We start from the raw sequence: 18,812 nt of genomic DNA on the forward strand, positions 1-18,812 counted from the left end.
CATTTTCAATCATGGCTAAAACATCTAGAAAGACCAATAAGGAAAGAGAATACTAACCGACATATGCAGAGCACCTACCCAGTAAGAGCAGAACAGACATTCTTCTCAAGTGCGCATGAAACATTCTCCAGGACAGACCACATTTTGAGCCACAAAATAAGTCTCAATAAATTTAAAGAGATCAAATCATACAAAGTATCTTCTCTGACCCCAATAAAGTTAGATATTAATAATAAAAGGAAAATGAAAAAATCTTAAATATGTGGATATTAAACAACACACTCTTAAACAACCAATATGTCAAAGAAATCACATGGGAAATTAGAAAATACAGACAAATGAAGACAAAAACACATACCAAGACTTATGGGATGCAGCAAAAGCAATCCTCAGAGGAAAATTAATAGTAGCAAATACCTACGTTTAAAAGATCTAAACTCAATAATCTTTACAACTTAAAGAATTAGAAAAAGAGGTGCAAACTAAGCCCATAACCTGCAGAACAGACAAAAATATGAAAAATCAGAGTGGTGATAAAACAGAGAATAGAAAAACAAGAGAGAGAATCTAAGGAAACCAAAAGTCGGTTCTTTGACAAGATCAGCAAAATTGACAAACCTCTGGTTAGATGACAAAGAAAAAAACAGATAAGATGCAAATAACTAAAATCACAAATAAAAGTGGTGACACTGCGGCTGACCTTACAGAAATATAAAAGATTAAAAGAAAATTTTTTGGCCCGGTTTATTTGTTGTGTGCACCTGTAGTCCCAGCTACTCAAGAGGCTGAGGCAGGAAGATAGCCTAAGGCCAGGAGTTCACGGCTACAGTGCACAGTGCACCATGATCACACCTGTGAATAACCACTGCACCCCAGCCTGGGCAACACAGACTCCTAACGCTAAAAAAAAAAGAAACAAAAACATTTTTTAAAGAGTATTATAAACAATTATTCATCCAAAAATTACATACTACATGAAGTGTACAATCTACATGAAGTGTACAAATTCCTGAAAACAGACTATAAAAACTGACTCAAGAAGACAATCTGAACAGATTTGTGACAGGTAAGGAGACTGAATCAGGAATCCAAAACCACCCAAAAAAGAAAAGCCCAGAACCAAATAGCTTTACTGGTGAATTCTGCCAAACCTTTAAAGAAGGATTAACAGCAATCCTTCTCAAGCTTTTCTAAAAAAACAGAAGAGGAAGGATTTCTAATTCATTCTATGAGGCCAGTAATTATCTTGATACCAAAGCTAGCCAAAGACATCACAAGAAAACTACAGACTAATATACCTTATAAATAGTGATGCAAAAAATCCTCAAAATACTAGCAAACTGAATCCAACAGCATATTAAAAGAATTACAGGCACAGGCAAGTACTCTTTACCCCAGAAATTCAGGGATGGTTCAGTATAAGAAAATCAAACAGTGAATGTACTGTATCACATTAATAGAGTGAAGGGACATATGATCAAACTAAAAATAGAAGAGAATTTCCTAAACATGATAAAGAGCATTTATGAAAAACTCACAGCTAATATCATACTCAATGGCAAAAGACAGAAAGCTCTGCCCCTAAGATAAGGAGTAAGACAAAGATGCCCACTTTCACCACTACTATTTGAAACTGTACTGGAAGTTCTAGCAAGAGCAGTTAGGCAAGAAAAAGATATAAAAGACATCCAAATTGGAAAGGAAGAAGTAAATTTAATTCATTTCACAGATGGCCATGATCCTGTATCTAGTAAATCCCAATGAATTCATAAAATGACTACTAGAGCTAATAAGTGAATTTAGCAAATTGCAGTGCATAACATCAACACTAAAAATTAGTTGTGCTTCTATACACCAGAAATTTAAAAACCAAAAAAAAAAAAAAATTTGTGCATTTTTGATACCATACAAAAGAACAAAATACATAGGAATAAATTTAATGAAGAAGGTAAAACACTTGTATGCTGATATAAACATTGCTGAAAATTAAAGAAGACCTCAAAAATGGAAAGATATCCTGTGGTCATGGTTGGAGGACTTACTTATTAAAATGATAATAGTACCAAAACAATCTACAGATTCAATGTAATCTCTATCAAAATTCCAACAGTCATTTTTGCAGAAAGTGAAAAGCCAATATTCAGACTCATAAGGAACCATCAGTGGCCTCCAAATAGCCAAAGCGATTTTGAAAAAGATTAACAAAGCTGGAACACTTCTCAATTTCAAAACCTGCTACAAAGCTACATTAAGCAAGACTGTGTATATTGGCATAAGGACACACATAGATAAATGGAATAGAACTTAATGTCCAGAAACACACCCATACATCTATAGCCAACTGATTTTCAGTAAGGGTGCCAATATTATTCAATAGGGGAAAATCTGTCTCTTCAACAAATGGTGCTGGGACAAACAGATATCCACTAACAAAATAGTTAATTTGGACCTCTATCTCATTCCATACACAAAAATTAACTAAACATGAATCAACAACCTAAATAAGAGTTAAAACCATAAACTTTTTTAAAATTTTAAGAAAAAATCTGGGGTAAATCTTCATGACTCTGGATTTGGCAATTGATTCTTGGATATGACACCCACAGCACAAGTAACAAAAGAAAACAGATAAATTGGACTTCACCAAAATTAAAAACTTCTGTGCAAAGGACATAACCACCAATTTAAAAGATGGACAAAACCTGGATAGATATTCCTTCAAAAATGCAAATGGTCTGCAAGCACCTGAAAATGTGTTCAACATTATTATTCATTCCTATTCGTCATTATTCATTCATTCATCATTAGATATCACTTCACACACAATAGGATGGATATAATTTTTTGATGAATAAATATTAGAGAGAATATAAAGAAATTAGAACTTCTATATTGCTGGTGGAAACACAAAACATTTCAGCTGCTACAGAAATGTCTGGTGGTTCCTCAAAAAGCTACGCATAAATTATCATACAACCCAGTAATTCCATTCCTAGGTATATAACCAAGATAACTGAAAACAGGTACTCAAAACAAATACAGGCACGCACATGTTCACAGCAACACTATTCACAATAGCCAAAAGGCAGAAACAACCCAAATGCCCAACAGCAGATGAATGTATAAACAAATCACATATACACAAACAATGGCATATTACTCAGCCATAAAAAAGAAATGAAGTGCTAATACCTGTTACCTGTTACCTGTTACAGTGTGATCAACCTCAAAAACATTATGCTAGGTGAAAGAACCCAGACAAAAAAAGTCTTAGATTGCATGATTCTATTTATGTGAAATATGAGAGCATGTAAATCTATAGAAAAAGCAGACTGATGGTTGTCAGAGGCTGGGGGGAAGCAGGGAGAAGGGAGTGGAGAGTAACCACTTAATGGGTACAGAGTTTCCTTTTGGAGTAATGAAAACCTTTTTTGAACTAGATAGAGGTGGTGGTTACACACACGTGAATATTGTAAATGCTACTAAGTGCTCACTTTAAAATGATTAATTCTATGTTAAACGAACTTTACCTGAATTAAAAAAAAAATGCTTATGAAAGAGCTTAGAACTAAGGGCAAAAAATTTTGAAGAACAAGGTAGAAAAGCCCACACTATCTAATGTCAAGATGTATCGAAACGCTATACTTAACAAAATGGCACGTTATTCCAACAGAAATATACAAAAGAGCCAAGTGAAATCAAAAACAAATCTATGAATATATGAAAAAATTTATATTGCAGAAATGACATTACAAATCCATGAGGAAAAAAACAGACTCTTCAATAAGTCACACAGGGATAACTAGATACCCATATGGAAAAATATAAACTCAGTCCCCACCTCATCATACACAAAAATCAACAAGTAGATTAAATCCCTAGGTGTGAAAAACAAAACTTTACAACTACCAGAAGTGAAAATACAGGAAACTGTTACTTCAGAGTAGAGACCACAGATGAAAATATTAACAATTTTAAATATATTAAAATTTCAAACCTGTGTAAAAATAAAAACATCATAAACAAAATATAAAAATAAGGTACTCACAGGAGGAAACATGTAATGCATATTAACTAACACAGAATTCATCCAGAATGTGCAAATAACTTCTACAAATAAATAAGGAAAAGGCAATGACCCAAAAGAAAACTGGCAAAAAATTGAACAAGCAACTCAAAGATTAAGAAACTCAAACAGCCAATAAATATGTTAAAAATACGTATTTCACCTCATTAGTAATCAGGGAAGTACAAACAAATTGACATCAGGTTGGAAAAGTTTTAAAGTCTAACAATATCATGGCTTGTTAAGACGCAGGTAGAAGTATAAACTGGTATAATAACCACTTCAGGGGCTGTAAACAAAAAAATTTAGAGTCCATCATACACATACCCTACAACCCAGTAATTATAGTTCTAAATTTTTACCTTGGAGAAAAACACATGTGCCCAAGAACATAAGTACAGAATGTTTTTGCAACAACCACCACCACCACAACAAAAAACTAAAAATCTATCAACAGGGGAATATACAAATAACTTGAGGTTTAATCATTGAATAGGTGGATAATTACATAATTGAACCAGAGCCCAAACATCAAATTGTAAAGATAACACGAAGGGGAAAACAACTTGCAGAATGATACATGTTTAAAAACATGAAAAACTGTATATAATTTTATCAACAAATACACATTATGGAAATATAAAACCATGTACTGAGAATGACAATGTCCAACTCAGTTTAGGAATTTACCTCAAGAAGGATAATCTTCAGCTAAAATAAGAAAACGTTAAGATTTGACAAAGCTAACTATTAGTTACACTGACATTCAGTAATATTATCCATTAAGACTTTTTATGTACGCTTATAACTTTTTAATTTTTTTTTTTTTTTTTTTTTTGAGACAGGAGTCCCCTCTGTCGCCCAGGTCCTGAAGTGCAGTGGCGTGATCTCGGCTCACTGCAAGCTCCGCCTCCCGGGTTCACGCCATTCTCCTGCCTCAGCCTCCCAAGTAGCTGGGACTATATGCGACTGCCACCAAGCCCAGCTAAATTTTTTTGTATTTTTAGTACAGACGGGGTTTCACAATGTTAGCCAGGATGGTCTTGATCTCCTGACCTCGTGATCCGCCCACCTTGGCCTCCCAAAGTGCTGGGATTACAGGCGTAAGCCAATAACCTTTAAATTAAAACAGTGTGGTGCTTTTGGGAGTAACCAGAGAGATTCACAGCACCAAAAACAAAATGAACAAAAACAAAAAAACCCTTTGTAAATATTGGGATAGGATATATCATTTATTTAACTAATCCCCTGCTGACAGACATCTAGGTCATTTACAATATGTCATGTTATAGCTTCAGGGGACATTCTTGAACATTTCTTTGTGCACTGATGTGAGAATTTCCCAAGGATAAATCCCTAGAAGAATTGCTGAATCAAAGAATATGCACTATAAATTAGTTGACATAAATAAATTGCTCTTTATGAAAATTCTATTAATTTACATTTACACCAACAGCACTCAAAAGGAGCCAGAGGCTCAATGTTCACCTTACCCAGGGTGTTACCAACCTTTTTATGTAGAGGGAAAAAATCTAGTCACGAAAACATATTTATTAATGACATCACAAATAGAAAAATAATTCTCATTTATTATATTTAACAGATACATACCAAACACATAACAAACTTTGTATCAGATGCCACCTGACAGCCAACTGGAAAAAAGTCATGTATGAATGTGTAACATTATAAACATACAGATATAACCATATATAGCCATATGTAAATATGTATATGTATATACGGCTAAATATAAACACAGTTGTTCCTTGATATCCATGAGGAATTGGTTCCAGGACCTCCCTTAGAAACCAAAATCCACAAATACTTAAGTCTCATATAAAATAGTGTGGTATTTGCATATAACCCATGTACATCCTCTCTCATACTTTAAAATAAGTCTAGATTACTTATAATACCTAATATAACATAAATGCTAGGTAAATAGTGGTTATACTGTATTCTTTAGGAAATAATGAGAAGGAAAAATAGTCAGTACATGTTCAGTACAAACACAATCATCTTTTTAAATTTTTTTCTGAATATTTTCAACCTGCAGTTGGTTGAATCCACACATGTGGAACCTATGGATACAGAGGGCCAACTGTACATACAAATGTACCAGATCTCAACTTCACACAATGTCAGGCATTCTTTTCAGATGCCAGAGCCTGATTCCTTATCAAAAAGCTTCAAAATATTTGTCTCTTATTTCTAGATGTCACGTTCTAACTGAGGTCTGAGGAGAGTTGGTGGGTGAGTGGCAGGTAGCTGGAAAAATACTAGAGGAATCATAGACAGTATCAACATGGCTTTACTCTCTCTCTCTCTCTAGGGGTGAGCGAGCCTTGGCACGAGCCTTTTGTACCATGTTAACAGGGTAATTATACCTTTCACAGACAACAGTGGCTCCAAGCCAAGCACAAACGCACATGGGTGATCACCTAATGTGACTCACATGGCATGGTTACATAATAAGCAGAGTTGTATGCCTGCACTCCAAACTTCCTGAGTCATGCTGGACCAGATGTCTGCCTCAACCAATTCTTGACCGCAGCATCCATTTTCTTTATACCAGATAACCCAGCCCGTATGTTAGAAATACATAAATTAGGGCCGGGTGCAGTGGCTCCCGCCTATAATCCCAGCACTTTGGGAGGCGGAGGCGGGTGGATCACAAGGTCAGCAGATCAAGACCATCCTAGTTAACACCGTGAAACCCTGTCTATACTAAAAATACAAAAAATTAGCCGGGCGTGGTGGCAGGCGCCTGTAGTCGCAGCTACTCGGAAGGCTGAGGCAGGAGAATGGCGTGAACCCAGGAGGCGGAGATGCAGTGAGCCGAGATCACACCACTGCACTCCAGCCTGGGCAACAGAGCGAGACTCCATCTCAAAAAAAAAAAACAAAAACAAACAAAAAACATAAATTAATGATATTAAATATATCTTAGAAAAAAAACAAAAATGGGGAAAGATAAACCAGTAACTTATCTGAACTCTTAAAAAATGCCAATGACCTAAATGCCAGAACCTCCCATAGATGGAAAGGTATCTCTAAGACTCCTGGAATCTGGCTCCAAACGTAATAATACACTTTAAGGAAAATATTAAGATGTGAGTCTAAGATCTTAATTTTTCAATAGACAAAATTAATCTCTGTAACATTCACTAATAATCTCCAATAATTAGCAAAATGCTTGGTACATAATACTCAAAACACCTGCTGAATAAATGATTGTCACTAATATTTTTTAATGGTAACAGCAATATCACTAAGGGGAGGCCAAGAGATATACGTAATAGGTTGATCATTTTAAAAAGTCAAAAGGAAACACAACACATGCATTGTTCTTTGTAATCTCCAGGTTACTTAATTTCCTCTTTTTAAAAAAAAACTACTTGTATAACTTGTACCAAAAGTTGTTCTTAAGTATGGAGAACAGGAGAGAACACTTTCAGTGGTATCTCTCAGTATTAAGGTTAGAAAATTATAGTCCTTCCCATGACAGGTGTGTTTTGTTAAAAAATAAAAATAAAATAACATTTTTTAGAAAAGGAAATTATAGCCTTAAATCAAAGAAAATTGTGCCACAGGAGTAGTAACAGCCTTCAAAGGGTCTGAGGCCTCAGTCAAGGACTGTTTTCCACAGAATCTGTCCTAAAGTCTTAAGTAACAGGTGAGGATGCGTAATTGATAACTGGGCTCAAGAAATGACACCTGAAAACAATTTTGTAAATATACCCACTACCTTCAGGCTGGCATATAAAATGCTCAATAAACTATACTTTTAAACTAATGAGAAACAATAATGTATAAAAGTCATTTCATTCATTTTCACATTTTAAATTGGTATAGATTTCATTATATAAATAATCATAATATTATGTAAATAAATTTTAGTCATTTCTAAAGTGATTTTAAACTAATTTTTATATACAAAAAAGACTAATTCCTTTAGTAGAATCCATTTTATCTTTGTAATATTTGAGATGTATGAACTAAATTACTGCACACTCTTCAGTTCCCTACTTCATACAATTAGATGTATTTCATATGCATGAGCTAGAAAAAAAATCTTTAAAGATTCAATCAATTCACTCATTTCATAAATAAGAACATCAAGGCACAGAGAAGTTGAATAGCTTATCTAAATATACTACAACAACCAAGGACAATGGTGAAACTAAAGCCCCCGTCTCTTAACACTGAGTCCAATGTTCTTTCTAATATATAATGATGCCTTCCTTCTGGTCTATATTAAATTCAAAAACAGGTATTTGGAAAAACTCCTCTTTGAAGGACATTTTTTTTTAATGACAAATCCTAATACCCAATCTGAAAATAAAACTCCAGTGCAGACTTCATTACAATCATGTTCCGACAGGAATAAAGTTCTAGCAAAAATTCAACAGCAGTGAAAATAAACTTTTCTGACAGAATTTGCACAACTAGGGAAAATAAAAGTAGCAATATGATTTTCCTATCCAAGAAATATGTGGAGTCAGCCCAAACCAGAAGTTAATTTTTTTTAAAGAGGCAGAGTCTCTGTCTCTCAGGCTGGAATGCAGGGACACAATCATAGCTAACTGCAGCCTCAAACTCCTGGGCTCAAGTGATCCTCCCACCTCAGCCTCTGACTAAAGGTAGGCACCAACCACCATGCCCAGCTGTGTGCATGTGTGTGCGTGTGCGAGTGTGTGCGGTGACAGGGTCTCACTATGCTGCACAGGCTAGTCTCCTGGCCTCAAGCAATCAATCCTCCCACCTCTGCCTCCTATATAAGTTAAATATTGCTATAATTTTCAAACAATAGTAAACAAAACATTTGCCCAGTTAAAAATAAATTAAATGGGCTGCTCTGTCTATGGAGTAGCCAATCCTTTGTTTCTTTCCTCCTCTAATAAACTTGCTTTCACTTTAAAAAAAAATCAATTAATGTTTACCATGTACTACTGATTTCTAGAAGATACTTAGCTTCTACGTTACCAACTTTCCAATCTTCGGCATGAGCTCCATTTGAAAGTATCCATATCTGTAAAAATAAGATTCGTTTGGGTGCAGTGGCTAACACCTGTAATCCCAATACTTTGGGAGGCCAAGGTAAAAGGATTGCTTGAACGCAGGAGTTTGAGACCGGCCTGGGCAACAAGTAAGACCCTACCTCTACAAAAATTAAAATTTAGCCTAGCGTAGTTGCTCACACCTGCAGTCCCAACTCATGCCCATAGTTTCAGCTACTCAGAAGGCTGGGACAGGAGGATCACTTCAGCATAGGAGTTTGAGACTATAGTGAACTATAATTGTGCCACTGCACTCCAGTCTGGACCACAGAATGAGACCCTGTTTCAAAAAAAAAAAAAAAAAATTCTTAATACCTAACTTACAAATCTGACATAAAGATTAAAGAAAATATATGAAAACACTCATCACATATTCTCTATTATTTTCTTCCTTTTTTCCTAAATAAGAAAAAAAATTTCACGTGGGGGCATGCAAAATATTTTAGATACATTTAAAAGAGTATGTTCTAAATACGGAAAATACAAATTATTCCTAATCTTATTATCTTTTATAAAGGGCCTTTATTAAAGAATGTATTCTCACTTTAAGACATCATTCCCTCTGCTTTCGCATCTTATTTCTCAATACTTCCTGGTATTTTGTTTATATTTTCTCTTATGGAATTTGTTAGTTACCTTGCCATGGACAACATTCATTCAACAGGCATATAATTTTATTAAGGACCAAATGTACTTCAAACATTAGAGACACAAACATAAATAAAATATAGTAATTTGTTCTCAAGGAGTACATCTTCTATTGAAAGAGACAGATACGTAAGCAAATGATTGTAAAACACTTTATGCAATCATGAACAGTACATGAGAAAGATTGAAAAAAAAGAAAAACTACCTAATGACAGGGGAGGAAAGAGAGCAAGTCTATACGTGATGTTACGGTTTGAATGTGTCTTCCTCAAAGTTCATGTGTTGGACACTTAATCCCCATGCAACAGTGGCAACAGTGTTGAGGGGTAAGACCTTTAATAGGTGATTACATCCTGGGGGCAGAGCCCTCATGAATTAATGCCACTGTCACAGGAGTGGGTTCCTGATAAAAGGATGATTTCTGCCCACTTCCCTCTTGCTCTCTCTCACTCACTCTCTTGCCATTCCACCTTTCTCCATGGGATGACACAGCAAGAAGGTCTTCATCAGATAGATGCCAGTGTCATGCTCTTGGACTTCTCAATCTCCTGAGCCATGAGCCAAATACCTTTCTATTGTTTATAAATTAACCAGTCTGTGGTATGCTAACAACAAAAAAAATTGACTAAGACATGTGGATGTGGGCTACCCTCAGCTGTTAACAAGTAAAATACTAACAAGAACCTGAAGATCAGGAAACACTATTAGAAATAACATTAAGTGAAAAAACTCAAAGTAATTCAAGCAAACATTTACAGTAAACAGCGATATTAGAAAACAAAATCTCAAACTACATATTATAGAGACTAAATAATCTATACAAACCCATTATAATATTGGAGGAATATTCTGAGATTGTGAATTTGACATTTTATCAAGAAAGCCCAAAAGAAGTATTAACAAGAGAAAATAAATATTTCACAGCCCTGAAAATCTTCTTATAAAACCCAAGAGAAACTGTGTAAAAGTTATTACAGCTTTTAGAGCAAATAAACTAGTACTTGAACCATTTTGAATTCCCTGAAACATTTAACTACATCCAATAAATACTTTTCACTTATTATGGACATTATACATTATGTCACCTCCTGAAATGTCCAACCCTCACTGACCTACATGAAAATCAGGACTCACACTTTGGCACTCTGCATTTTAACCATGCCATAATAATACTCCTCATTTCTGAGAAGAATGAAACATACTGAGATATTCAGTGACTTTATAATGCTGAACTAATAAAAGCAAAGTCACTGTTATTTTGTTTCAAATCAAAAGTAGACTTTAAACAAGCATATACAAAATGCTATCTGATAAGCCGCCCCAGAATATACAGCCTCTTCTAAATTACTGTATCTGTGAAAGGCACAGAAAATGATGAAAACTCAGACTGTCCAAAAAAATAAGAGCCATCACGAAGCTACTGTCAGAATCTGAAAGAACTTATAAAAAAAAAAAAAATCTAGATTTGCCAGAACAACGCCTTACTTCATGAAACAAAAAATGTCCAAACTATTACCTTATTCCAATTGTAACCTATCTCAAGGACCGAATGCTCTGTCTCAGTGAGGAAATGGGACAGAGACCTCCATGCAGTTCAATCTCCCTTTCCACACAGTCCCTTCCTAATTCTTACCTTTTTAGCTACATTTTGTCAGAAGAGCAACTCTTGGAGTATTTGTGCGAGTGAAGTTTGATGAGCAACTGCATTCTGTGTGATAAGAGGCAAGACAAAAAGAATCTCAGTGACTGTCCACACTTCCAAATGTACCCTGAGTTTGGGAATTACACAAAAACCTATTCTAGCACCAAAACAGTTGAGACTACTGAAGAGGCTACCATTATAACAGAGGAAACTAGACTGAGAGCTGTATAGATCAATTTGTTCTCTCCAACTACAAAGAAGAAAAGGGTATTCATTCAGTATACAAGTGGACCAAAAAGAAACGCAGCAAAGGCATCTACACCAGTCTGTTGTTGACAAATGTCAAATATAAACAGACCTCACAATAATTCATGTCTGAGTAAAGGGAAGTGGGAAAAAGAACCATGAGCAATTTATAAGGGAAATGGAACATCCAGCGGACTTAGGAGAGGATAAAACAATGTGACATTGCCCACACTGGAGCAGAAAGCCCCAAATAAAAAACAGGATAGAAAAAAAAAAAGGTCTAGAAGAGGGATGAGACAAAGAAAGATGACAAGAAAATTAAAATTGCAATAGTGAGATTTGAAATCTCTACCCTTGTAATGAAACTGAATCAAGCAAAAAAACACAAATCATGACATAAAGAACTTGAGAAACTCACTAAAGCACACTGCAGCCTGGATTAGCCACATTTTAAGTGCAAGAGTCATATATAACTAATGGCTGTGGTACTGGACAGCACACAGGTTTGAGTGATTACGTCTAGCAGTCGCACAGCTAGTTAGTACAACTAAGACGCAGCCTTATTTATACCTCCAATGCCTATATTCTTCCGCTTTGAGGAAACTATCAAAGGTAGACATATACCTGACCCTCAAGTATTCAATTCAGACTAACAAAATTCTGACTGGAGGGTGAAACTTATTAGCTATTCAAATAAACAGCTCATAAGCTGGGTTTTTCTTTTTTTTTTTTTAATTCACAAAGCCCATTTATATAATGCCATTATATAAAACAAATGTCAGTTTTTTTAAAAAAAAGTAAGTTTTTAATTATTGAGATCTATTATGTATACAAAGTATACCTTACGTACATTACTTTATGTATATCAGCATATAACAACATGTATATTATAACCACTTCTGGTTTTGGGTACTGCAAAATCATAGATACTATAAATAACCATAATCAAAACCAAACTACACATTTAGTATGTCCTTATCTATAAAGTGTATCTATAGTGCTTGAAAATTCTGGATTATTTATGAACTACTTAATAGAAAGGAACATATTGGTTTCCTCATGAAAATATACTAAATTCGTGTAATACCACTAATATAAATTATAGCATTATTTAAATATAGTATATATTTCTTACTAATCCATGGTCATGTCACTTAGAAACCTAGAAGTTACCTTGGACTCTCTTTTCTTTCTACTTTAGCCCCATATTTAACCAACCACCATTTTCTGTGAAACTTAATAGTTTAATCCCTCTTGAATCAACCACTTTTCCCCACTAATTTATCTCATTCTCCACTATCACCACTGTCGTCTAAGCCAATATATCCTCTGTGACCCAGACCCTCTTAACTTGTTATCCTCCTGCTTCTCACCATCCAGTAAGTAATCGCTGCAACCAAAGTGATTAATTTTTTTTTAGTTTAAAGTGATCATGTCATTCTCTTGCTTTTATTACAATCCTTCAATAACTTCTCTTAGTACTTATGATAAAGACCAAAATACTTAACTACAAACTGTCTAGAATCCTGACTAGAATTTGCAAACTCAACAACAACCAGGTTAAATATCGATTCATTTATATTTACTTATTTCGCACTCTGAGTGGCACATGCCCCCTCTAGAGGGAGCAGCTGCTACTAGATTGTGGCTTGAATATTACCATCTGAAAATACACTGGATGTTACCATAACCTCTAATTTTTCAAGAGAAATCAGAAATCCAGACTTCTACATGAAATTTCCTGAACTGTGAATGCTGACAACTAATTCGAACTTTTGTAAAAAGAAGAAGGAGGACAAAAAACTTGTAAGCAGGCCAAACCTGACCTCTCATCTAGTCTCATCACCTAGACCCACACACTCTGCAACAGCCCTACTTAACATTTCTCAGATCCTCAGTGATGCCAAGCTTTTTTGCCTCAGGGCTCTCACACATGTTGTGTCTTCTGCTTTGACCATAACTCCCCTCAACCTCCAATTCTACTTCACTAAGTGATCTCCTACTCATTCTATGTTTCTGAGGCACACTTCCTCAATAAAGTCTTCCTTATTCCCACTGCCCCTCCACCCCAAACTCCATAGACCAGGTCACTCATTACATGCTCTGATAGCACTGAGTACAACTTCATAACATTCATCACACCTCAAAATCAAAATTATTTATTTAATGCCCATCATCTCTCCCTAGATGGAAAGTTCCATAAAAGCAGGGCCTGCCACAGTAGGCATACATTTGTTGCCAATCGGTTATAAAATGTTCCTTTAGACAGTAAGATTCTAGTATATACTTTTAAATATTAATCAAACTGTACCCAACTTTTCAGAAAATATACAGTATTTAAAGGAAAGCAGATTCCGAATAAAAATAATCCATTAAAATTATAATCACTGATGATAATAATAAACATTTATTGATCATTTACTAAATGTCAGGAACTATGTTAAGTGCTTTGCATGTACTATCTCTTTCAATAAAACAATCTGTACAGTAGATACATGCCACTAGCATACAAAGGAAACAACATAGAGTTTCAAAATTTCTCAGTATCAGAAATCTAATCAGTGGCAAGCTAGGGTATGAATCTATACTATCTGACTCCAGAACTTAAACACCAAATTAGTATACTAATCTATTAATAAAGAAATACTAACTAAACAAGTATTTCTTAAGTACTGCAAATAAGAAATGGTGGCCATGACTTATTTTCCATTATTTATCAGTTAAAGTAACATTCCTCAGCTCTCTATCCTGTACCCTTAAACACACACACACTAAATTAAGATAAACTGACAATTTGTTTTTTCTAAATTAGGTAAGTTCTGACCCATACCCAAAATACCTACGATCTTAGTACCAACTGTAAAAATGTTATTTTTCTGAGTTATTTTTAAATAAGTTAATGTTTACACATTTGATATTTTCTGTTTCCACATTTGAAACATGCACTTAATTTAAAATGTATTTCCTTGCTCAAAGTAAAAGAAAGTTTATTACTACAGACTCTTTTCTGATACAGTAAACAACAGCAAATAATATGCTAAAGCAAATGTAAACTGATATAACCACAGAAATATAAAGAGATAATACAAGGATCCTTTGCTACCTGAACTCTATTTGAATTCTTGTTTTCCAAAACTCAGGAACCGACCCGATTCCAAAAACTGCATTAGAATCTATCCAGACTCACATGTATCTCTTGCTATCCAGACTCTTACTAGCCAAAACTCAGGGCATGGCTCACAAACCACTCCTTGCTATCAGAAAAACAACCAATCTCTCATTCCAAACTCAGGAACCCAGTAGTTTTAGATAGCTAAATACATATGCATATATATCCAAGGGCTTTATAAATTTAAGAATTCTTGTTTACACTATTTATACAGACTGTTAAAAATGTGAATAAAAGGCACATATCTGTATTTTCATTCAAATTTCATATTTTAACTCCATTTACTGAGAATTTTTGTGTAAATGTTTTTCAACTAAAATGTGGTCATATTATTTTAAACTTTTAGACCATGCAAAATGTGTTTCCTAAACTGCTTAGTACATGACAGACACTATTAATAATAGAGCTAAGTAATGTTAATGTGTGAGTGCTGTGAAACAGCTCTAAAAACAGCCTTAACACATTTTCTCAATATATTTCACAGGTCATACAAATACCATGGGAAATAAGATTTTCAAGGAAAACTATTTTCACTGTTAATTTTTCAGTAACATATTTCACAGATCATGTTAGTGTTTATTGTTAAAGTCACAACAAACACAGGGTAAAATTAAAGAAATCCAGTACAGTAGTTGAAAATGGCAAAAATTCCAAATTAACAACTACTCCATAAAGTTCACCCAAAAGTCAAAGAACCATCACACAAGTAATGAATTAACTAGGTTGAGAAAAAAAGAAAAACCAGTTCTCATAAAACAGTGCATTTTCCCAAATATTTAATGTAGGCTCACATGTGAACCTAAGCTTTTTCGGTGCTTGACAAAAAGTTAAAACTATCATCAGATGAGAACTGAATTCAAGCATGATTTTTCCCACATACTCAAGAATTATTTTAAGAAACAGGGAAAAGATGGCAGGTCTAAGAAAAGTCTACTACTTTCCCAAACTCTTCTTTTGAGTACAAATATAAAAATTATAAAAATTGTAACTAGAGCTCCCATTTTATCCTAGTTTGGCTATGCTCTCTCCAGAGCTCACTTTAGATTTAGTGATCTGAAAGAATGTGAACCCCTTAATCAACCAAATTCTAACAGCTGCTTGACACAGTCCATCTATTACATTAAAAGAGAGCAAAATTAAATTTTACAAAAGTAAGTCTTGTCTACAAGCCTCACAAAGTGCAATAACTTAGGATTCAATACCTTTTAACTGATTTCATATAGAGCACCAACACACATCCCCAAAAAAAGAACAAAAACCAGGATATTTTCACGTTAAGAAATGACAGGTATATTCTGCCCACGTTTGTCATCCTAAAAGGCTAAGATTCACTACTAAGCTTCAACTACAAGCCAGAAAATGAGAGCCCTCTGGGAGAGCAAACAAAAAAGAGCTGTCAAGGTTCAATGCTTTGATTTCACATGGTGGCACAAATGACTGACTGCAACACGTTCTTAATAAATGCAGGCACAGCTTTTATCACCATTTCTTTAGGTTAAGTTTTCGTACCTCCCTTCTCAGATCTCCACATTAGACACAACAACTCTGAACGCAAATGTTTTTCTTACATAAAACCAAAGAGAAGAACGACTTAGATAGGACTCTACGAGTCCCTCCAGTCTATGGTTTTATTCAGCCTATGTTGAAGTAATACAATTCTTACCACTCGGAAAATTACATTTTACTGCAAGGAAAAAAAAAAAGATTCGATCCAATCGCCGTACCTTGCTCTGCCAAATGTTAGTACCAGAACTTCTGAAATAAACAAACCTGTGTCTATGTTCATCGGGTCCATGGATCAGGAAGACTCCAGGGTTTTTAGCCCCTTTACCGGCATCTACATGTGGAATTAACACATCTTCTAAACCCAAATCAAAGCGTTTGTGTTTTGAAGAGTCTGGAAGGAAAAAGAATGCCCCAAAACACAGGGTGATGAAGGCACTAAGAATAAGGAGAAGAATAAACTTCTCAGAAAGTCTCAAGGTAGCCCTGTGATGTGGGAAGGAGGGCGGCCCCAGGTTCAGAGGTGGTATCCTACGTCCAGAGAGGGGCAGCAGGGCTGGGGTAGTCATCGTTTACGCTCTCGGAGAGAATACTTTAGAAAGTTCTCATCTTATGTCAAATGTACAATACATTGAACTGTCTTCAAAATCTTGGCCGAAATGGGAAAACTCAATTTCGCTCCTCTTAAAGGACTGTTGTGCTTTTTAAGAGGGCACGTCGTTCACGCCCGTCCATTTCCACTCAGAAACGTGTGTGACCTCCCCCAAACGATCACAAGTTTAGATTCTGCGATATCCTCTTTAACATCTGTACTGCACTGGGTTATTACAAGCCTCCTCTTCATTCCCAGGGGTAGATCAGGCAAGCCACACTGCAGAAAAGCTGCAAGGTGGGTTCTTCCATTCCTGCACCTCGGTGAGATGCTCAAACGTAGTCTTCCGCCCCGAAAGGGAGCCTGGCGACATCCGAGGAGTTGTAGAAGGTTCACTTGATCTCCTTCGACGCTTCTATTCCAGAATCTCTTAACCTTAGCGCTGAAAAAAATAAGGGTCTCCCACGGACGTCTGCAAACAGGGAGGAAGGTCTCCCACCTCGCTGGGAAGCCGAAGCAGGGGCGCTGGGCGAAGTAGCAGGAAGGAGTTCTCGGCTGCCCGCGCTTCCCGGCGCCCGGCTGAGTTCTGAGGCTGCCCACTTGACGGGTGGCGCGAAGGGCAATCGCGGTCCGAAATACCTGAGCCCGGCCAGCCGCCGCGGCCGCCGCCGCTGTTGCTACCGCACGGGTCTGTCAGGGAGCGGAACTTCCTGCTCCGGCGGCCACTGAGAAGCCCTGGCGTGTACGGGGGGAGGGGGCGCGGCGGCCGCCCCCGCGGAGCTCCTCCTCCTCCTCCTCCTCCTCCTCCTCCTCCTCCTCCTCCTCCTCCTCCTCCTCCTCCTCCTCCTCTCCGCGGCTGGTTCAGTGAACCTCCGCGCGTGCTACCCGAGCTAGGCCGCCGGTCGCAGTGGCCGAGCCCCCGCGCCTAAGAAGCCAAGCCGCGGCCCACGCTCCGAGAGCCCAGGGCAGGCGCTGGCTCATTCCTCACTCAGCCCTGGAGCGGCGGGAGGCCCGGGGCGCGCGGGAGCAGCCGCGCCTCGGGCAGGCAGAGGTCGGCCGCGTCTCCTTCCTGCCCGGCCGCGGGGGCCTCTTTCGCGCCGCCTCCGGTGGCTCGCAGCTGCTCGCTCTGGCGGCGGCTGCCGAAGAGACAGCGCACCCACGCCGCGCGGGGCTGCGGCCCCGTCCCGGTACCCTGCCTCCCCAGGCCTGGTGAGCGCAGCAGCTGCTGGGCCGACACCCGTTGGGCTCACGCTGGAGAGGAACCGGAGGGCGGGGGCGACGGGGCCCGGGCCGGCCTACCGGCCCCGACTCGCGAGTGGGCGTCCCCGGGTGGCGGAGTGTAAGGTGCGCGCGCACGCTCCCGGCCCCGCTGCCGCCGCCCCTCCCCCACCCCGCCCGGCTGCCCGGGCTCCGGCCTCTCGTGGTTGCCGGCTCCAGCAGCCCGAAATCGTCCTGCTGCCTCCGCCGTCTGAGCGCGAAAGAAGAGAAGATCGCCGATCGGCGCTGTCCGGAGAACTTCACTGGTGCCCAGGGCCTTGCCACCGCCAGTTCGTGGGGTTGACCCAGCGTTTAGGCGAGAGGGAGTGAGGGGGTGGGTCGCTAAGGTTTCGCTGAAATTTAGTGTCACCGGAGTTAACGGCTTCTGATGGCTTAGGTTAATGTTTAGTGTGGTTCTGTGGAAGTCTTGTCTTCAGTGATAGACCATCAGGCCCGAGGATTCAGCAACAGGGTCTCAAACTTCCATGCAGCCCATGCTCACGAGGCTCCATTAATGGAGAGAGAGAGCACCAACATGTGCCATGTTATGTGTTTAAAATAAAGTGGTGACCCTGCTCCTTCAGCTGGGCTTCCTTTCAGAGGAATCTAGGTACCCCCGATATGAC

General features: G+C 37.7%; 1 protein-coding gene across 1 annotated transcript in view; it reads right to left on the reverse strand.

The window, feature by feature from the left end:
• Positions 1-17,704, reverse strand: part of MAN1A2 (mannosidase alpha class 1A member 2) — a 176,936-nt gene extending 159,232 nt beyond the window's left edge. Inside the window, exon 1 of the mRNA XM_010374015.2 lies at positions 16,605-17,704. Within this exon, the coding sequence (XP_010372317.1) occupies positions 16,605-16,906 (302 nt within the window). The 5' untranslated portion in view covers positions 16,907-17,704. The remainder of the gene's footprint in view (positions 1-16,604) is intronic.
• Positions 17,705-18,812: the final 1,108 nt, after the last annotated feature.

The sequence above is a fragment of the Rhinopithecus roxellana genome, chromosome 8 (genome assembly GCF_007565055.1).
Source record: "Rhinopithecus roxellana isolate Shanxi Qingling chromosome 8, ASM756505v1, whole genome shotgun sequence".
Classification (NCBI taxonomy): Eukaryota; Metazoa; Chordata; class Mammalia; order Primates; family Cercopithecidae; genus Rhinopithecus; species Rhinopithecus roxellana.